The sequence below is a fragment of the Cyanistes caeruleus genome, chromosome 5 (assembly GCF_971803275.1).
Source record: "Cyanistes caeruleus chromosome 5, bCyaCae1.hap1.1, whole genome shotgun sequence".
Taxonomy (NCBI): domain Eukaryota; kingdom Metazoa; phylum Chordata; class Aves; order Passeriformes; family Paridae; genus Cyanistes; species Cyanistes caeruleus.
The window spans coordinates 24711614-24734312 of NC_141705.1; the positions used below are offsets into that span (position 1 = coordinate 24711614).

A 22699-nucleotide genomic window follows, 5' to 3' on the forward strand; every position below is an offset into this window, starting at 1 on the left:
TGACGAAGAGTAACACACGGAAAACGCAGCTGAGAATACGACAACATTCGTCCGCTGTTAAATGATAGAATTTAACAAAGCTTTTGGCCACAACAGCCACATGCCAGCAGAGCAGCAGGCATGCCATGCAATAAAGCCGGCTGTAATGCCCGCACAGCAGCATTTGGCGGCAGCACCGCCCCACGCTCCGGCCGCGTCCCGGCGCCGCTTCCTCCCGTCACAGCGAGGCCGCCGCGTCCCTTCCCGTCCCTTCCCGTCCCGTCCCTTCCCGTCCCGTCCCTTCCCTTCCGGGGCGCTGCGCCCGGCCTGCGCGGCGCGGCCTGAGGGCAGCGGCCCGTGGCGGGCTGGGCTGAGCTTGGCTGGGCCGGGCTGGGCTGAGCTGCTGCCAGCGGCATGGCCCTCGCCGGCAGGGCGGCTCTGCGCTGGCGGGCACGGCTGCCGAGCCCCTGGCACGCCGCCGCCCCGCTCTGCCGGCCGGCCTGGCTGCCCGCGGCCTGGCAGCGGCCCCTCAGCTCCCGCGGCAAGGTGAGTCCTCGGGCGCCTGCCCGAGGCCCGGGACGCGCGGCCTGTGCGGGCAGCACCACGCCGGCGCTGGTGGAATTTACCTGGTGGTGGAATTGCTCACATTACTCGTTGGTAGAATTGCCTTATTGAGGTTTAGGGCTTGACGTGTTTCAGCGATCTCAGTTCTAGGGGCAGGTTAGGAAAGCTTGGAGAGAAGGATGTACTGTTAGTAGTGGACGCAAAGAACGCAGAATTCACGGGCCAGAAGGACATTTGACAGAACTCCCAGGATAAAGAAGGAACTAACAAAGCCAGCTCAGCAAGTGTGCTGAAATCGGCTCTGGCTGGGTAAAAAGGTAATTCTGGCAGGGGGAGATCACGACCCAAGACACTCACCAACTCAAGAGAAAGAGACCATGCTGGCTAGCTAGCATAAGAAGTGAGGGAATCATTTAACCAATAGAACACTAATTAAAAGACAACTAAGTAACTTTCAGGCAGCAGATATTAATGCCTTTATTTGCTACAATTCATAAATAGTACAAAGTTTTGATAGTTGTTTGCTGGCTTTGTGGATTTTCCACCAAGTGCCCCTTTCTGCACAGAACTATAAATAAATAAAACTTTGACTTCTGCGTATGGATTGGCTTCTTGCACACTGTAGCATCCTTTTCCACTGTTTGCTTACTCCTTATGATAAGGTCACTACTTGCTGAGTCTCTAGGTAATAGCTCTGTATTCATATCATGCTTGTGAATAATGATGTTCATAATGTTCCCCTTAATCCAGTTTTCTTAATCCTTAGGTTTATTAGTTTTACAAATGTAAAACTGTTAAACAAAGTTTTACAGCTCCCTATGTACATAAGAACATAGTATCTTTCACACACTTTACAGTGTAGTTCATGATTGTTTAGTGATAAAAAATATATATGTCTGTATGACTAGAGTGAAATACTGACATTTTAAACAATGGTGACAATTCAAGTTTTTGTATCTATTCAGCCTGAGCTTCTTCCAGAGAAAAATTATTAAAAGAATTAATTTGGTTTTCTAAAGGCCAGGTCATATGGTATATAGAGACTTGATTTATGAAAAGAAATTTCTGTTTTTCAGGACATAGTAGATATGTCAGCGTATCCTGTTGAAAGAATTAGAAACTTCAGTATTATAGCTCATGTAGATCATGGCAAAAGTACACTAGCAGACAGATTGCTGGAAATTACAGGTAAGCATTTGCATTTTATACTACCTTTTATTGACATGGAAGATGGCATCTTAAGTTTCTGTACCTTTGGTTATTACTAAAATTCCTAATATTTTTTGGTCTTCTAGTGTTGCTTGTGCTTTTAGGCTCTCAGTTGTGTAGTGTTACAGATATATGGATTTTGTGGTTGAGATCTGCCTATACATAGGTGTAAGGAAGTGTATAATTCATTTAAAGAGGTACATATTTTGGAAGGAAACTGAGAAGTTTAATTCCTTGTTCAGGCTTACTCCTGTCTTTCCAACCAGTCATCCATTAAATCAGTACATGGCAAGTTTGTGATGTTTATTGCCAGTGGTTAGGGTGGACTGAAAGGGTGGGACTGTCGTGACCTGGGAGTTTGGACTCATTTAAGGATGAACAAAACAAAACCAGGGAGAGAAACTTCTGATCAAAGTTATTTTTTATGATAACCTCCCATGTATCACTATGAGCATTTTTGCCTGAGGACTGAGATAGAATGTGATTTTGAATTCAGATCTGTCACTCTATGCTAGTGCTCGTCTGGCACTTGAGTTTGGTCTTAGAGCTGTGGGCCACTCCTCTCAAGTGATAGGAGGGGAATTTTCTTTGAGTATCAAAATTATTTACAATTCAAGGGAATTTTTGCTTCTTAATCTCTTAGAGGGTGTTTTTTAATTCTGTCTATTCAGAGTAGGAATTTTTTATTGCTTTAACGTGTAAACTATATTTGACAAATGTAAAGAGTTGAATGGTTTTGTTTTTGATTGAAAATCTTAGTTTAGCTTAATTGTATGGGAAAGCTTAATTTACTCTTGGTTAACTCTTGGTTAATGGCATTTTCAAGATTTATGCAGTAAATTAGTAAAGCACTTTTTTTTTCTTTTTTATAGGAACAATTTCTAAAACTGACCATAATAAACAAGTGCTGGATAAGCTGCAAGTGGAACGCGAAAGAGGAATTACAGTTAAAGCTCAATCTGCATCTCTCTTTTACAATCATGAAGGCATAAACTACCTCTTAAATCTTATTGACACACCTGTAAGTTAAATAAAAACAGTGTTGAAATCACACAAATCTAAGTGCCTTTATAGTTAAAAGTAGGAGATTTTTGGCATCTTGTGTTTACTGAATTCCTCTTTTATAAGAATATGAATGTATATACAAATGAAAACAACATAGTACAGAAATCTTTGCAAAAGACTCTAGAAAAACTTGAAATTGTAAACATCTGTTTTTTCCACAGGGCCATGTAGATTTCAGCTATGAAGTATCACGGTCACTATCTGCCTGTCAAGGTGTCATACTTGTAGTGGATGCAAATGAGGTGTAGTACTTAATTCTTGTTTTCTGTTTAGTATTTCACTATTTCCTTAAGCTAGAGTGAAACTGACTAGGTGTTGGGTTTTTTTTCAGTTTTTCCACTAAAGTTTTTGCTTCTGGTCTATCTCCTTAAAACTATTAGGTTGCAAAAAAAGAGTAATGGGAGTTAAAAAACTCTCAAGAGATAGATACTTGTATTAACAGATACCAGAGTTCTATGACATAATAATAGCACAGAATCAATTAGTGAAGAATCAGATCCTGTTTTTTAGAGAGTATGAATTTTGCAAATGGCAGCCTGGAGGACTTCTAGCTATTGTACTGACACCCATTGGAGTATCTTCAGTTAACAGACTAGAATATGAGGATTATAAAATCATGATTTTAAAGATGAGCATATTATCACTAAAATACTTTGTGAGAATTTTTTTTTGTGTCACATTTATGATTGAATTGTACAAGGGTCAAATGAGTGCTACTGTTTCCCATGTTATATTAAAAAAACTCCAAACTAAGTAGTTTTTTGTTACTTTTTAGTTACATCTAGTTACATTTTTAGTTACATTTGCTCCTTCTTAGCTTGAGGGGCAAGTGGACTTCCTGAGTAAGCTTCAGTAATAAATATGTTTTCCTAAATGTACTGTTGTTGTTTTTGTTTGCTTGGTTGTTGCTTTTTGTTTTCGTTTTTTTTGGTTTTTTGATGTTACATTTAAATATAATGTGATTACTTGGTAGTCTTGGTATTTGGCCTTCAGTCAGAATGATTGCAAACTCAACTTTCTCATTATTATTTTTTTATACGTATTCTTTGTTGCTCCTTTATATAGCCTAAAATGTTAGGCCTGTATATTTGTAGTGAATATCCCCATATAAATAATCTTCCACTTGAACTGTTCTGAGTGAAGGGAAGATAACAAGTAGCTTCTGTTTTCCCCCTTCTCTAATCCCCCCATGTCCACTTCTGCCCTCTCTGATCCAGCTGTGATATTATTGCTTTATAGTCTCATTCATTAGCATCTTTATCTCTTTGTTTTTCCTTGTCTGGTACTTGGATCTGGAAGGGAATCTTCTTTCTTCTAATCAGAGCTATTGTTTTTGCCATTCTTTTGAAAGAAATGTGAGGTGCAAACTTTATAATTTGTTTTCTTTTATAAAAGTAACTGTATGGTAAGTTGAAGGTACATTCCTGCTCTGTGGAGTAGCTATAGTCTTATCAACATCATGAACATCTCTTTGACAAAGTCTATTTGTAAATAGTTTACTGAGAGCCAAAAAGTCTGTTATTTATTTCTGAATAGCCATGATCATAGCATGCAGAAATATATGTACTTAGTTCATAATGTTAGCCTACTGTGTTACCTATAAATAATTCCATGAGAGTGGTCACAGATACAATATTATTGCTTTGTTTAATTATATTCAGATTACAAGAAAATACAATTAAGAAAGCTATTTTCTTTCTCAGCGGTTGCATATATTCAATCACTTTTTATTTATCCATCTCTTAAATGGAAGAGTTGAGAGAATAGCAAAGCAATCTTAAATTGTGTAGTATGCCTAAAAATATTCCCCAAAACCACACCATAACTGTGGAGGCTTCTGTGTTCAAATTTCATAATGTTATTTTCTAGGGTATTCAGGCTCAGACAGTGGCAAACTTCTATCTCGCCTTTGAAGCACAGCTTTCAATAATTCCTGTCATAAATAAGGTAATAAAGTTCTTAGCATTTTCTGTTAAATAGTTGGGTTGTTTAAATGTATCTAGGGTTGATCAGAAATGTAACCTTGCAGAGAAGTATATAGCAACGAAAGTTATTTGTTATAATATTTATTGGATTTCGATATAACATTACTAGAATGTAATAGGAATTTTCTGTATTTGCTATCTGTGTAAAATTTTACAGTAACTGCTGTGAAATTTTTAATTTCATGAAATACAGTTAGGTATTTAAAAATGTAGCACTTAAGGACATGATTACTGGCGGACTTTGCAGTGCTGGGTCTGTGATTGGAATTGGTGATGTTAAAATTTCATTAATATTGAGGAAATGACATAAGTAGGAGCTCAATATTTAAAAAGTAGAGTCTCAGTTTTAAATGAAATTTAAGTATTGTTTTCTATACTGTGGGGCTGCATTAGGGTTGTGTTACTGGAATCACAAGATTAATTACTGCTCAGCTTATGTAGATTTATACTGTACTTAATATGTGATCCTATAAACAGTGTAGGTAGTGTAGTAAATCACTTAATCATTTCAAATTACTTTGTAAACTAAAGATTTTTACTGACTCTTGGACAAAGGTTATTCCCTAATGAAACAAGCCAGAACTAGACTGGTTACAGATGGGAGCCTTCCTGAAATCAAGGAAGGAAGACTTTATAAAATGAATATTGATATTTTCCTAAAGATGGACAGTATTTAATCATAAATACTTAACAGTTCTTTTTTATACTTTTGAAAGCTACAGTACTGGATGATCACTGGGAGATGCGATTGGTTGTATATTTAGCAGTTTGTTGTTTTACAGATTGACTTGAAAAATGCCGACCCTGAAAGAGTTGAAAAACAAATTGAGAAACTGTTTGATATCCCTACAGATGAATGTATAAGGGTAAGATCTCTTAAGTTTTATAACATAGCTAATAATATAACTTTGTAACTAATGAATGACATGTGCATGTCATAAATTAAGAGAGTGCTATCTGTCTGCCTGTTCTTGTCTGACATAAGAATTTCTTTAAAGTTTGTCTCCTATAAGAGTGGAGAAAATAACTTTCAGCTAAAAATTCTAGTATATTTTGAGAAATGGAATCTGAGATTTTAAATTATTTCTCACTTTCAATCCATAAATGATTTTTGTTTCTATCATAAAAATAATTGTCATTCACAAAAGAAAAAACAGTATAATTTACAACCAAAGAAATATTTCTTGGTCATAGCATTCTAGAGTCTTAAGTATTTCTATGGGTAGTACTATCCCGTGGCCACCAAAACTGTCTAAGTAAACATGACACTATTTAATTAATAAGTGTAAAACTTATTAAGACTTATAAAATTGTTGTTGAATTTGTTTTAGATTTCTGCTAAACAAGGAACAAATGTTGAAAAAGTTCTTCAAAAGGTCATTGAGAAGGTCCCACCGTAAGTCTGTATTTAATTATGTGTATAATTAACCTTATAAAGTAATTAGAAAATTGTGAGCTGCATTTATGTGGTATTGGCAGTAGTTTTACACTTACTACGCATTTGATTTAGAGAAAATGCTTTATAGAGAGATGTAGGAGAAGCAGAAGGAAAATAATGGCTTGCACTTAAACAGGAGAGGTGAATTCGTCACCAGGGAGGCTGAAAAGCAGAGGTACATTTTCTTCACCTCTGTGTTTACCAGCACTGTTGGGCTTTAGGCCTGGGGAGCAAAATGCAGGTGGATACACAGACCCACTGTCAGCAAAGAAGGAGTTGGTATCTGAACTGTCACAGGAGCCTGACCCTTATGTATGCATGGGCCCTGATAGCATCCTCCTGAGGGTTGTAGAAGAGCTGGCTGTGTGTGTGCAAAGCTGCTCTTCTTCTTCTTTGAGAAGTCATGGAGATCAGGGGACATTCCAGAAGACTGGAAGAGTGCTAAAGTCCAATTTAATGTCCAAGAAGAGCTTAAAGGAGGATCCAGGAATTTATAGGCCCATCAGTCTTACTGCCATCCCTGGAAATGGTATGGAACAAATCCTCCTGGGGGCTATCGCAAGTCAGATGAAGTGATTGGGAAAAGTGAGCAGGGATTCGCCAAGGGCGTATCGTGCTTGACAAACCTGATCACTTCCTACCGCACAGTAACCTGCTGTGTAGTGTGAGTGGTGGACACTGGTACTTGGATTTCTCACTACATGGATAAGTTTTTTGATAAGGTTTCTCACAGACTCCTGGAGAAGCCACTGTGTTAGTCTGGAATGGTCTGTGTCATGAGTGGAGTGGCAGGCTGCACCCAGAGGGTGGTAGTAAATATCTCCTTTTCAGACTGGCCACAAGTAGGGTCTGCCAGGGTTCCACATTGGGCTCTATGCTATTTTATATCACCATAAGTGATCTGGAAGTTGGGATGTGTACCTTAGTGAAGTTTGCCAGCAATACCAAAATGAGAGGGGAAGTAGACACTTCAGAAAGGGGGAGCAACTTTGCAGGAAGACCTAGATAGGCTGGAAGAGTGGGCTAGCAAGAACCTTATGAAATTCAGCAGAGGCAAAGGTTGTGCACCTGGGAATTCAGGAGCACAGCACAGGCTGGAATCTGCATAGCTGGGGAGCAGCTCTGTGGAAACAGACCCAGAGGTCTTTGTGGACAAAGTCAATATGAGTGAATAGTGTGCTGCTGTAGGAAAGAAAGACAGCAGCATGCTGGGTTGCCTCAACAAGGACATCACCAGCAGAGATGAAGTCATCCCAGAGAAGTTATGCCATTCTGCTCAGTGGTGATCAGTCCACACGTGGAGTACTGTGTTCAGTTTTGGTCCCCGCTATGCAGAAAACGTGGACAGGCTGAAGAAGGGCCACAGAGATGATCAAAAGACTGGGAAACCTGCCCTTTGAGGAGAGTTTGAGAAAAATGGATTTATTCAGCCTTGAGAAAAGAACTAAAGAAAAAAGGGAGACCTTTTGTTGTGTTCTGGTATTTAAGTAGTAGCTACAAAGAGCCATTGGAATAAACTCTCCAGGAAAGTGGTGGATTCCCCCACATTGGACACTGATTTGTTTGGGCAGGGTGCTGGGCCATCTTGTTAAGCCTGTTTTTGCCAAGAAAAGTTGTATCAGGTGATACTGGAAATCCATTCCAACCTGGAAGGACTCTATGAAAGTGTTTAGGGTGGGTGTGCTTGCTTATTCAATATTGAATGAAAACACAATGCATAATACATTGTTTTAATTTTTTTTGGTGACAGACCCCAGTGTAATACTGCTGATCCATTGAAAGCCTTAGTATTTGACTCTACCTTTGACCACTATCGAGGTGTCATAGCTAACATTGCGCTCTTTGGTGGGGAGATTGCAAAAGGACAGAAAATTGTGTCTGCACACACAAAGAAAAGATATGAAGTTCATGAAGTCGGAATTCTGACTCCAAATGAACAGCCAACACATAAGCTGTAAGTAAAAACTTCTTACAGTGGAACAAATCATATATTGGGGTAAGCTACAATATCCTGCATTTCTGTTTGATTTTTTCTTTGAGAGGTAAAAAGTGGGAGATGTCTAGGTTTTTGTTCTTCTTCTTTTGTGGTGGGTTTATTTATAATTACTATTTGCAATATAATGCTCTGTGCCATTTTTTATTTTGGGCACGCTGAGGCAGAAGGTTTTAGGGAGTGCTTTTTGGGCATTGCTGTGGGAGGAATCCATTAGGTTCTGTAGTACATGGAACATCTGGACAGCTAGGTGTTCAAAGGCTAGGGTTCGATATTCTTATTCAGCTGTCCAATTTATTTCTAGGAACTGCCTTGTTTGAGAGTGGAAGGGAATGGGGCTTCATCTTAGTAATTGCTGCAGCATATTTTGAGGGTGGAAAACTTAAAATCCATGAATGCAACAGCTTCCAGAAACTGGCTTCTCAATGGCAGCAGTGGGAAGAAAATCAGGTACTTAGAATTAGTGGAGAAGTTTTACCAGTTTGCATCCAAATACTTGTTAATGACTTTATTGGGGGCATTCTCTGGTTACATTATTGTGTCTGGTGGATTGAACACAGCCAGCAACCCAGCCAGCTCCCTGCTCACTCCCCAGCCCTAGCAGGATGAGAACTGAGGAGGTACTTGCAGACTGAGATAAAGAGAGTTTAATAAATGAAGGGAAAAAAAAAAGAAATAAAAACAAGTCATGCAAAGTCCATTTTTCACCACCTCCCACAAGCAGACTGATGTCCTGCTAGTCTACAATTAAAAGCTACCCTGGAAAGACCACACTTCTTTTTTATCGCTAAGCATGATGTTCTGTGCTATGGAAGGCTCTTTTGGCCATTTTGGATCTGGTGTCCTGGCTGTGTCACCTCCCAGTCTCTTGCCACCCCCAGTCTGTTGGCTTGCAGGGACACAGTGAGAAAGGTGGGCCTGTTCAGCAGTACCAACATTGGTATGTTATCAACACTTGTTTAAGTCACAATTCCAAAACACAGTTTCATACAGGGCTGCTCTGAAGTTATCCATCCCAGCAAAAACCACTACCCTGTGTTTTGCTCAATATTTACCATGTATTCCCTTCCTATTAGCATAATGTGCTGATAGAAAGGGTTTGTCTAGTTTCATCCTGCTGGTATATGAAACTTGCTGTGCTAGCAGTTGGGAACTGTTGTGGTTTCTTTGTCTTAGGAGCTTCTCAAGAGTCTAGCTCCAGCTTTTAAACTGGGAGAAGCACAGTATTCAAAATCCAGGATAATAAATGTACTGTTCCACTGTAATGGAAAAAGAACGAGTTGAGATTGTTCACAACTCAGAGGTGAAACTACTTAAACCTCACTTCTGGACTTTGGATATGGGCTTTTAAGGGTGTGATTTATTTGAATTTCTGGCTGGGATAAATCAAGTAGGAAGATAGAGATACTGCTAATGCCAACAACCATGTCCATATAATAACAATTTTATTTAGCTATGCAGGACAGGTGGGGTACCTGATTGCTGGAATGAAAGAAGTAACGGAAGCCCAAATAGGAGACACACTGTTTTTGTATAAACAGCCAGTGGAGCCTTTGCCTGGCTTTAAGTCAGCGAAGCCAATGGTTTTTGCAGGTGAGGAGTAAATCAATATTAAGAGGAGTTACTTTTTTCCAGTGAAAAGAGTAAGAGCTGTTAGAGCTTTTAAAAGAAGACATATATATTAAGATTTGGGAGGATTAGAATTTTAGCTGTAGTGCATCACTTACGTAGATTTGTATGTTTTCCCTGTGACTAAAAAGGATTAGTAATAAATGCTGACTAGTTTTATATGAATGCAAGACATGCATTTTTGAAGACAAGCATATATTTTTTCCTGTGATATTGTTTCTAATTCCAGTAAGCTCTTAATAGCTGGAAAAGAAGGGTTCAAATTTAAAATGAAAAAAGAGGGAATTCTTCATCTCGATAATCATGTTTCTGTAATTATTGTGTTGGTTTTTCTTCTTTAGAAACTTAGCAACTCTTTCATTTTTGTTAAACATGGTAAACTGCCAGAGCTAATACTCAGAATGATCCTGTAAAATATTTGACTTTTTGAGCTTGAATCGTTCCGTTGAGCTGTTGCCACTAGCTTCAGTAACTACTACAAATGCTACAGAAGGTGGCTTTAGAAAAAAAATCTGTAAATCATTTTCCAGACTTGTTGTGAAGCAGTGTGTAAAACTCTCTTGAACTGTCTTATGGAGACTAGGCAGTCTCTCAGGGAGTGTCAAAAAGTATAATCTTGTAAACAATTTTGTGTGCATGTGTATTGCTTCTTGATGTAGACGATATTTTCTGAACATAAAAGGATGTGAAAAGTGATACAGTAGAATCTGTTTCCAGAAGTAGTTATACAAACAGCTATTTTTATTAATTTCAAAAGAATAGAGAAATATTTGCAACTTTGAAATGATGGTATTTATATTTCACTCACTCTTAACTTTGAGGGAACATCTCAGTGAAATCTATACATTTACACTCCAAAACAGTGGTTGTACTCAAGTGTGAATCTTCCACAAATGTGAAGGATTAGATGAGTACAATCATCCTACCATTAGGGTTTAGATGTTAATTCTGAGGTAATCAAAAATATTTTTATGTTTTGACTAATTTTTTTTGAGGAATAAAGAATCCTCATGTTGTTTTTCACATTTGAAAACAGATGGAGAAAGTAACTATTCCTGATTTCATTACTCTGTTAACTGTAAGTGGCATATTTGAAAGCCAGGTACACGGTAGGTAAAGCTCTCTGTCACATCATTTCTATTTAATATATTTTGACAGGAATGTATCCTATAGATCAAGGAGAATATAATAATCTCAAAAGTGCTTTGGAAAGGCTGACATTGAATGACTCCAGTGTAACAGTTCATCGTGACAGTAGCCTTGCCTTAGGAGCTGGATGGAGGTGAGGTTTTTGTGCTGCTTTCATTTTTGAAACTGCTCATAAATTGAAAATGCATGTTTAAGTAAACTGAAGGTAGCATTAAACTTAATTCAAAAATAGGAGCTGTAATTAAAATTAGTGATAGATAAAGGTCAAAAGCATTTGGTTTTCTTACATTCTTTGTTAGCATAGAGAATGAAGATTTTTGTGATTAATAGTTTTTGTTCTCCGAGACTCATTATTCAACTGTAGGATTATTTGGTCCCTTGGAAGTTGTTTTCTCTGCCTGATATTGTCATACTAGAAGTGTAAACATGCTGGAGGATGAAAAAGACCACTGTGAGATTTCAGGGGATGCACTAATACTTTTACTAACAGGGTATTTATTTTCCAGATTGGGTTTCCTTGGTCTTCTACATATGGAAGTCTTTAATCAACGTTTGGAGCAAGAGTATAACATGTCTGTTATTTTGACTGCACCTACAGTTCCATATAAAGCTGTTCTTTCCTCAGCGAAGTTGATAAAGGTATGTTAAATTCATTAAAAAATTATATAAACAGCAGTTTAAAACCCTTCTATAATAAACATCTAGAGTATCTTTTTAAATGTAGGCTAGTGCTGTATTTTTTCATGTTAGAAACACCAGTATATTACTTAAGTAGTTCTTAATTTTTTCAAAGGATGTTAATAGTTCTTTCCTCATTCATGTCAAGCACTCTCTTATTATGTCTTATACTTTTCCTTAAAAACAGGAGTGTAGGACACATATCTTGCTGTATTCTTTTAAGTGCTTACTGACTGGACTGTGTTAAAAGCAGGTGAAACTATCTTCCAGGCTTTATCTGTCAGAAAACATGAATGTTTCTAGGAATAGCTTGTAATGATATTGTAGATTGGCTGTGCCTGGTGAAAGAAAGAGATAATTTTTGATCACAATTAAACAGGTACATGCTAACTTCATTACACTGGGTGTAAATAGAATTACTGTGTTTGAGTTTTAGGGAGAGAAAGAGGTAGACTTAGAGCAGCTGCTGACAGAGGAGGCTGCAAGTTGACTGGCTGATTATTCTGTAAATTACTAAAAACTTGTATAAGAAAGGTTACTGTAGTTGTAAGGTGTGAGGCATAGACCTTTTATCTCTGGTTGTTTTGGTTTCTTACCCATGCAGTATAGCAGCTATTATCTACACCTTTGGTGTGTGATTCTGGATTGTTGATGTGGGATTCTTTTCAAACAATGCTGGAAATTGGGTTCCTGTCAGTGGAAATGATGTAATTGCTTGCTTTGGAGGAGAGGGAAGTTGCATTTACACAATAAGCAGCATAACCTTCCTTTTACCTTGGAAGGGTAACTCCAGCCCTTATTGGGATGTTGGACTGGAAAAATGACATAATGAAAGCACTTACACAGGAACCAAAACTTCATTTTTGAATCCACTTCAGCATGTGAGGGAGCTTGAACCCAAAGTTCTACTTAGAGAAGAAAGTCCCCACACTGAACTCCAAAGTATTCAGAGCAGGTCTTCTGTTGAAGCTGTGTAACTTAGAGGATAAGGATGAAGTAAGAAGGAAGATCCTCAATTTACAGGGGAGAAAGAGACCTGGAAAGATGGATAGAAAGGTTTTTTGCATTTCTATAATTTCCCAAATAAAAAGCTAATTTCTGTATAATTATATTGAAAGATATTTAAATGATTAAATGATATTTAAAGATATGCTGATACATTATAGAAATCTCTTCTAAAATCATCCTTGTTTTAAACTTGGGTTGCATAATGCACCAATGTTTTCAGGCAATTGAAACATTTTTTAGAATTTTTTCAATGCTATATTTGTCTCCTTTGCTGTTCATTTTGCTTACTTCTAAAATTACAATATCTGGTTTATTTGCTTGTTTTCAGGCATATGGAAAAGACCAGATTACTATTATCAACCCTGCTCAGTTTCCTGATAAACTTTCTGTATCAGAATATTTGGAGCCAACTGTTCTGGGTACTATTGTAACACCTCATGAATATATTGGGAAAATAATTACCTTGTGCCAGGTTGGTGTATAGTTTTAATTTTGTCTTTTGCATTTTTAAGTTCTTCACTTAAAGTGAAGACAGTAAGATAGTATGATTATAGATACTAGTACTTAAATAGTATCTTAGAAATGATTATTGAATACTTTTGAAAAAAAATAATTTTTAACTTTTTATTTGTAAAATTCTGAACTACAGAATCCATGTATTAAAAAGTTAGTGATGAATCTCAGTGACAACAAAGCTCTTGGTCTGTACTAGACTAATTCATAGCTAGTTCTGTTCTCTTGAAAGAATGGAGTCTGCAGCAGGGGACTAAGATGTATTGGTTCTTTTAGAAGTATATTCATGGAAATACAACCTCTGCCAACACTTCTGACTATGTGTCCATGTATTTTTTTCAGTACTTCACAGAAAGTGAATTTCAGATAGTGATGACCAAAACACTTTGGCCTAACTATACTTGGAATACTTCTAACTGAAAATGTTTTACTTGTCATGCATATTGTGTTTATATTATTCACAATAATTTTCTTAGCTTATAACATTTCAAAATGCATAATACAAAGCAGTATAGTACTTGTATGTCAATACAGTGAAAAATAAAATCTATTAAAAAAAAATTTCTAAAATAGCTTTAAGAACATGCTCCTGGGAGGAAAAACGATGAGCCTGCAAGTCCTACTGTGGCAGCAGTTAGCAGAAACTATTAAGGATTTCAGAAATTAAGCATTTAGAGAGGAAAGGCTTGAGTTGTACATCTAGTTAAGGTGTAACCACGTCATTTGTTACAGTGCTGCAGCTTGTCCTGGGACTTCAACCAAACTATCAATAAGAAAGTTACTTTGGGGCTTAAATACAAGGATTCTCTTGTGTAGCTTGATTGCTGTTCATTTTAATTTGCTTTGTATTTTTTTGTAGAAAATTTCAAGGGAAACTGAAACAATTTTTATTTGTCTAGGATCGTAGGGCAGTCCAGAAGGACATGTTGTACATTGATGAAAACAGGGTTATGCTAAAATACCTCTTTCCACTGAATGAAATTGTGGTGGATTTTTATGATGCTCTTAAGTCTCTGTCTTCTGGCTATGCAAGGTAACTACCTCCCTTGTTGCCCCTTCTCCTCCCCCCACCCTGGACCCTGAAGAGGGGTGGCATGGTAAAAAAAGGCCTGAGGAACAGCTGTGGAAGGGCATGGGTGAAGAATATTGCTTTATGATGGTGCTGCAAATCTAGTCTCTCTTCACCTCAAATGGATTAGACTCACTGTGAAAGTAGATGGAAGTAAGTCTGAAAAACACGAAATGTGTGTCACAACCTAATAATCATTGTCTTTGACAATGTGTGTATTTTTCAAGGGCCCCCTCTGCAGTGGCACAGGCTCATCTGTATGAGTGAGACCTAAATGGTCCGTCCTTGTCTGAAGTGACACTGCAATTTTTTTCAAAAGGAATCACTGAAATGGTACTACTTACTGTATGAACTGTCTGTCTCTTGGTGGAAAAAGGCAAACAACCACATTGATTATTTAAAGCTAGTAAAAACAATGTGGTACTTAAAACAAACAGTACTTATTTTACATGCTTTATTATGTAATGAAAGAAAATGGTGTATTTTGAGACAAAATTTTCTGTTGCGGGTGGCTGCCATGAATTCAGAGTCTAGTACAGTGCTCAGATGTTTGTGAAGAGCCTTGGTGAGTTTAATGGAAGGGAAAATGTTGCATGGCAATGAGCTTGTGCCCCAGGAGGCTCAATAGCTCTCACAAACCTGGCATGGTGAGATGTCTTTAATGAGATACGTTACACAATAGAAACCAGTATACCCAATTACATTATTTATTTTATAAACATAAAAATGAATTTTATTGAAGGAGTGAATTTGCTTTGAGTTTATGTTTTCTTTAATTATGTCTTATACTTACTCATGTAAGTAATACATGTTTTGCCCAGGTTTTTATATATATATATACAGCAAAAGCATAAGCAAAAGTGGAAAGGCAATGTACAAGAAATAGAGGGATAGAAATTTTGAATTTCCTCTCAGTATCTAGCTTTCTCACTACATAAAACCTAACCTGTTTATCAAGAACCTATATTTTTAGCAGAATTATTTTTAGCAAAGGTTTCCTTTGATTCATGATTGCCAACGATGTTGCATTATCTTATTTATTTGTTTGTTTGTTTTTGATTTCCTAATTGACTCCTTAATACAGTTTATGTATGTAGTGCTCTTGGTAATCCTTTTTCTGTAATATAGATCCAGTCACACATCTGTGAATTCTGTGAATTCTATCCAGCTAAGATAGAAGTACTTTGAAATAATCTCAAAGGATTTTTCCCTCCCTTTTCTGGTATTTCAGATTTGACCCAATAACAGTGGTATTGATAATCCTCCACAATTAAACTTACATACAAGATCGATCGATTGATCTATCTATCTATCTATCTATCTGTCTGTCTGTCTGTCTGTCTGTCTATCTATCTATCTATCTATCTATCGCATACATTAACTCTGCATCTCTTGGATTCAATAAGAACTTTTGCAAACTAACACACAGACAGCAAGGCCCACCACACCTGCCAAAGAAGAAATCTGGTTTGGAAACTAAGTGAAAAATTTAGTTGTCAGAGACAGTGATAATAGTGGTCACATAAAAAGTTTGTCAAATGAGAGGATGACAAGAAGACAGTCCTAGATTAGTGTTTGTTCCCTGTGACATTCAGGATATTTACTGTTCAAAAGCTGTATTGAAGGGTTAATTAAGACTGCATTAAGCATGCAGGTTTCTAATTGCTAATTAGATTGGAAAGACATCCTCGAAGTCAAGACTACATCTGCATTGGAGGGGACATTATGTGCAGCACCTTTCTAGTCTGAAGATGTACTGAGAGACTATTAAAAACTGCACTCTCATTTTATTAAAAAGTTCAAATGTTTTACTAAGAAATGTGTCTAAAATTTATGGAACAAAGAATGCAAAATATAGTTTATGCAATATCCTGATTAATTTTTTAACTGCTTTTATTTTTTTTAGTTTTGATTATGAAGATGCAGGTTACCAATCAGCAGATCTAATCAAAATGGATATTCTTCTAAATGGAAATCCAGTGGAAGAACTGGCAACTATCATACACAGGTAGGTTGGCTGGATTCCTTATACAAAAGAAATAAGGCTTCCTATTATTAGTCAATGAAAACATTGTCTATTAATAGGACTGGATGATCTTAAGGTCTTTTCTGACCTAAATGATTATATGATTCTAAATGACTCTAGGTGTATATATATTACTCTTAATATGACAAATGTGTATGAGCATTGAAGATTTTTCCATATGACCACCTTCATCACCACTGAAAAGGAGAAGCATTTTGTAGTATGAAAATTAGGAAATACATACCATAATTAATAGCAATTTTTTACTTCCCTTTCTCAACTTAAGTACTGGATATCATATTTCTGTGGAAAATGTAGGGCAGAGAGAAAGAAATGCAAAATGCCAATCTTCTAAAGGGCTTCAAAATTTTAAGTACAGACCAATCTAGGAGATGCCAAATGAATCATTTATGGTGCTTAATACTGACAAAAAATGGTTTTGTTCTCATAGAAATACCTGTTCCATAGAAGTTCGTTGTTACCTTGTTTACAGACAGAGTACCAGGAGAATGTAAATATCTACTGGATGCAATTACCTGAGATTTTTTTTATTAACATGATTAAATATCTATGAGTATCTCAGGCATTAGAGGTGAGAAAAATGCCTTTCTTGTTTCCAGCCTGTCCCCTGTCTTTTCACAAAGTTTTTACAAAGCTCCCTTCTGTAACTTCAGCATCCATTTCCAGTAATGCCTAGATAAACTTTTGTGGGTTTTTTGGTTTTCCTTCTTAAAATACTAATTTGTTGTTGCTAAATATTTGTATATTTTCATATTTTTTTACATAAATGCAATCTTGAAATCTTTGGAATTCTGTAACTCCAGAAGGCTGCCATAAGGAAAAAAAAACCCCTTGCCTTGTTCAGGATCATGGGGATGAAGGGGAGTAACTGTCTTGCCTACAATTGCTAGTTGATGTATTTCTCATAAGCATGCCCTGTTTAGCAATCTACCTGCATTTCCTACTCTGAAAAGATGCAAAATGGAGAGGACCACTCTGCAGAAGTTTGTTATTGCTTTAACACGTATTTTTTGATCAATTTAGCCCATGCCCTGAGCTGTTTTAACTCACTAAACTGACAACATTTCTTTTGGCTTTAGGTTTCTGTTTTTGGTTTATTTTTTTTAAACTTGTAGTTGCATTCATTCTGCTCTTCCTGCAGGTATTCTCAGTGTTCCCAGTGTAAAATCTGCAGCTGTAAGAATTATGCTGAATTACATTTATAGAGAAAGCATTACAGAGAGATTACTGTAAGCTCAGTATTAAGATAGTCATAATTTGTTCTTACAGTACAAGTAAATATATGTACTTCTTAAAAGTCTGACACTCAATGAACATGACTTAAGTACTTCATGTTTAAACTGTTTGCTCTATACAGGAAGCAAGGAATCACATTGTCACTACCTGAAAACATGTATGTTGGTAAAAAATGTCTGCAAATATGGATATTTTTATAAAGAATAGACCCTTTTCTTTCTAATGGCTTATGACAGTATCTGTTAGTAGCTACTGGAGACCTTTTGTTGTTTTCTCTTTCCAAAACCTGAAGCATATGCATATGCTGAATATAGTTGGATAATTTTTATTAGCAGATGGCAAGAGTATGTTAATTTTTTTTCTTGTGATGTAAAACCAGACTTTGAAAGCATTCTGTAATATATATATTTTGATTTCTTGGGCCTAGGATCAATGAAAATTCTCCTTGACCTAGTTTAAAATCTCACTTTAAACTGTGGCAGTATTTAAAACGTCTTCAGTGTGATGGATTCTCAGGGTGTTTTTTATAAATAGTTGATATGATGTTATATATTGAGGTTAATACAGTTTTATTACCTGTTTGTATGAAACAGGTAACATACAGACACCACTTATTAGATGCAAAATTTGATCTGATCAGCTTATCTTCTGAGTTAAGAAGAGGAAAACCTCTACTAAAATCCTTCAAAGAGTTTGATTTATGGATATATTTTTAGTGTTGCTGACCTTTTTTTTCAGTGATAAAGCCCATGCTGCTGGTAAACTCCTGTGTGAACGTTTAAAAGAGACGGTTCCTAGACAGTTGTTTGACATAGCCATCCAGGCTGCCATTGGCAAGAAAATCATTGCAAGAGAAACGTAAGTGAAGCCCTTCTATTCCCCTTTTTTTTTCTGTCTATATTTTAAGATATGTAAAATACAGACTTGTAAAGTCTTACCTAGTTTTATACATTACAGGACTTTGATTTTGCTATAAAGTTGTATTTTTCTTGTGTATACTACTTGAAGAAAAAAAACCACATTTGAGCAGTGACTATTGACTAAAGATTTTGAATTAAATTTACACAAAGAAATTGTATTTTTATTTTAGATTCCTTGTGGTCAGAATTGCATTTAGTGGATAAAGTGTAATTTGCAAGACCCATGTGTCCACTTCCTCTTTGGCAGTGGAAGAAGTTTCTTACTACTGAAAAAAAATAGCTACTTGAGGAATACTTTGCTGTTAGTCAGCAAAAAAATGACTGATTTGTGCTGTTCCAAAGGAAATGTGTTGCAGCTGAACACAAAAACATTTTCCTAGCACATGCTTCTTTAAAGCAAATCATTTCCTTGATGTTGTGTTTCTCATCACATTTTTGCTGTTTAAATAGGATTTAACTTGTGGTAAAATAGTTAAAGGTCAGAATTCAGGTAGAGGTGCTTTAAGAATTTGTTTATATATGTATATACACACAGATGTAACACTTCTTGTGAGTCATAACAGAAAGTCCAGATAAAAAGGCAAGATTGTGATTTCTTTATGTACATATTCTACACTGTAAGGAATGTTTCTAGAATTGAAAACTGTGAATTACATATTCTGTTTAAAATTTCATCTTTTGTATACAAAACCTGAAAATGTTATGATTAAATTAATGCAAGATGCCAAAGCATCTTACAAAGCTAGTGGAAAAACAAGTAACATTTTAACAACTCAAGTACTTAGCTTCACATACATATGTTCTAATATGTTAAAGTGTATGTGTTACTTTATTTTTCAGGCTTAAAGCTTACAGAAAAAATGTTGTGGCAAAATGTGTAGGTATTTTTTCTCTCTCTCTTCTTCATGATTCTGAAATTTGTAAACTTTAAGAGTCTTACTAAGATGATAGTAAGATAGATCTCTTCCCAGAAACCCAGCAAAGACATATTCTGCTTGTGCTCCTAAGTGTCTCTGGAATTTGAAGATACTTTTAAGCTTTTATTTTAAAATCCAACTCTTGTAATCTCTTGCTGTAGCTTAAAGAGTGGATCAGATAAAGTAACGGCTTTTTCAGTCACATATTTTTCAATGTCTGTTCACTCCCATCTCCTCATCATTTTCTAATAGTTGTAGACATGCAGTAAATGTGTGTGTGTGTGTGTGTTGTGTACACACAGGCATATAGGTAACTTTGTGTTTCCTAAATTGGTTTTCAAGTTATAGAAAGAAATATAAATGTGCTTCATTTGAGACTAGATTGTGATTAAATTTCTACTCAGGTTTGCAGTAATACACTGTAATAAAGCTTTAACTGTGCAGTAGTTGACTATGGACAAGACTCAACAAAGCTATTGGAAAACTGTGATGCCTCTTATTTAGCTTGGATTTAACTCTCTGAAGTGAACATATTGGAAAATACATTAAACAAGTGTCCCTTTCTCACAACTGTAATTCTTCTGCTAGGCACAGGTGTGGGATGGTGTCTGTTCAACAGTGTACAAGGGTTCAGTTCATTTTTCTAAATGTAAGCACCTAATGCCAAGTCAAGATGCCTCAATGTATCTGAGCTGGCATGCTGCTGCTATTCCAAGGGGATTTGGATCTAATGTGTCAGCCAGGCTTACAGCAATGTATATATTTAGGTGACTGAGTTCAACACACAGTTGTCCAAATTAAGTGCTTATTTGGTTCCTTGTCCTTTTTAACTAGTGGCCTTTAGGCCAAACTACTTGGAGTATAAAATAATATTTCTGTCAAAATATAACCAGCTTTTCTGACTATTTTTAAACCCTTGAGTTTTGTGTTGCTGGAATATACTGTAGCTGCAGTTGTAGTTTAGACTTAGTAATTTTTATTTTTTTTCACAGTATGGTGGAGACATTACAAGAAGAATGAAGCTTTTAAGGAGGCAAGCAGAAGGCAAGAGGCTGATGAGAAAAATTGGAAATGTTGAGGTTCCAAGAGATGCCTTTATACGTGTTCTAAAGAGAGAAACTGACAAATAGAGATCAGTGACATCTGATCTTCCAGATCATGTCAACTTTTTGTAGACAGTATCAAAGTGAGCTAATATGTGATTTATCACTGTGAAAGGGAACATACTTGATTTAAATGGTATGAATTCAGCAAGGATGAATTGAAAGGACTTAAAAATGTACATATATTTGTAGATTATTATGAAATTAAAGTTACTAAACTGCATTAGAAGTTCACATTGTATTGTTTTTCATGTTATTTCACTGCTTCCATACTTTTAACACTTAAAATTAACATAATTTGGGGTTTTTTTTTGCATTGCAAGTCTATATGAGAGGAACCATATGGCAAAAAGGTTATAAAAATAATTTCAAGGTATGTATAACAATGCTGTACTGGTTTGTTTTTTTCTTTTAAAATTTGAACTGTCAGCAACAAAGGTATCAAGCTATTTCCTGTTTTACTTTCTCTACAGTTGCTGTTGTCAGGAAATTGTGATGCTAGGAAACCACATCAGATGAAAAAAATCAATACTTTTTTTTAATTTAACACACCGTTTATTTAAAACCAGTTGAAATGTGTAAGCTTATCACTAGTTCAGCTCAGCTATGCTCATCTGCACAGAAATGGCAAATTTTAATATATTAAAAAACTTACACTTTTCCACTAGTAAGACCAATTCAGGCCTTAAAGAATTTATTTATCATGAAGGTTTGGTTTTAGCATATCTTGGTGTAGTCAATGAAGTTTTATTTTTGTTTACATACTAAATTTTGTCAGTGAGTCCCCAGTTAAATGGTGTGTAGTGTATGTGACAAAGTATTACTTTTGGAAGTGTACACAAAGCAATTATAAACATAAGTTAATGACCCTACTATATACTGTATTTACAACTGTTTACCCACCTCCAAAAAAGCTTTTAAGCTGCATTAATTTTTTGATCTTCAGGGACTAGTTTTGCTCTCACAGATCTTAATCTCTTGTTATTAAATATATTTTAAAGAGCAAATTGCTAGTCATACCTACTAAAGTGCTCAATCACCAGGAAAGTCTGCCCTTAAATTTAGGCTTGTACCTACACTTTAATCATAAACTAGTTGTTGTATTTCAGCCTGTGTACAAGGATGAATTGGGAAAATCTTTGGAGGGATGGAATTGAACAGGACATGTTCAGGACATGTTCCCTTTCAACATATATTAGTTCAAAGTACAGAGAAAGGGGAAATATTCTGATACTTTAATAGTTTGTTGGGGCTTTTTTCTTTTGTTTGGTTGAGGTTTGTGGTTGGGTTTTTGTTTTGTTGTTTTTTGATTATTTTTTTTTTTGAAGCTGTTTCAGGTGCACTGAAAAACCAGCAACATCTGGATATGAACAAGATATCTGTACCTCTAAATAAAGATACCTAAGCTGCTGCTACTGACCCTGAAGAAAGGAAGGATGCTATGGATAAAGGCTCTCTAACATATTATTATTCCTCCTCTGTAAAAAGCTAGCATTAAAGAAACCACAGATGCAGGGATACATGCTTAGGAGCAAAGCAGCTAAAACAAGGTCCTCCCCACTCCTTGAACTAGACCTCTAAGAATGCACTGGTTCTGTACTGAGGAACAAGGCAGAAGACAAAGGTAAGCTAGAGATTATCCAAACAGTAAATTATATCCTTGCTGAGTGACACTCAAATATATGTTACCTAATTAAATGAGTTACACCTATGGATAAAGTCTTGAGAATCTGTTTTAGCCTTATTATGTGTCACCTGAGACAGAAAAAACATACAAATTTTAGTCATAATATTTGAATTTTTGAATTTCAAAACACCTTAAAATGTGAAGAAGAATAAAATGGTAACCTTGATATGCTAGGCTAATTTAGAATTATAAACTTGCTTAGCTGTAAAGGCTAATGGCAAACCTAACACTGCATTTTGTCATACATACCTGCAACAGCATTCTCCTGAAAGGCAGTCTTTTCAGCCTTTTTTCCCCACATTGTTGCATTATTCTTCAAAAATACACGTGCATAAACTGAGCCTTAAACTGAAAACCTGTTTTAAATGTGTGGATGTTCAATGTACAGTTGAGAATTGGAACACTAGGCCTGGCTTCCTGCTTTGCTATAGACAGATTCTTCCATGCTTTTCTAATTTCACAGAAACAGAGAACAGTCCAGATTTTAAAGAACCCTGTAAGACCATTTGT

The 22699-nt window shown here is 36.2% G+C and overlaps 1 protein-coding gene across 4 annotated transcripts; it reads left to right on the top strand.

Annotated features, from left to right (window-relative positions):
• Positions 1 to 270: 270 nt before the first annotated feature.
• Positions 271 to 20736, top strand: GUF1 (GTP binding elongation factor GUF1). Of its 4 annotated transcripts, none has more exons than XM_023925282.2 (17): positions 271 to 525; positions 1620 to 1731; positions 2625 to 2773; positions 2979 to 3059; positions 4687 to 4764; positions 5585 to 5668; positions 6134 to 6198; positions 7991 to 8194; positions 9687 to 9826; positions 11021 to 11144; positions 11518 to 11650; positions 13026 to 13169; positions 14110 to 14243; positions 16186 to 16287; positions 18301 to 18420; positions 19323 to 19359; positions 20392 to 20736. In XM_023925282.2, exons 1-17 carry the CDS (start codon positions 394 to 396, stop codon positions 20527 to 20529), a joined length of 1977 nt encoding a protein of 658 aa, XP_023781050.2. In that variant the 5' UTR covers positions 271 to 393; the 3' UTR covers positions 20530 to 20736. The 4 variants fall into 4 exon arrangements, with proteins under 4 accessions (XP_023781050.2, XP_086743977.1, XP_023781051.2 ...); XM_023925283.2 differs by lacking the exon at positions 271 to 525 and adding an exon at positions 721 to 860; XM_086887851.1 differs by lacking the exon at positions 19323 to 19359.
• The last annotated feature ends 1963 nt before the right edge of the window (positions 20737 to 22699 follow it).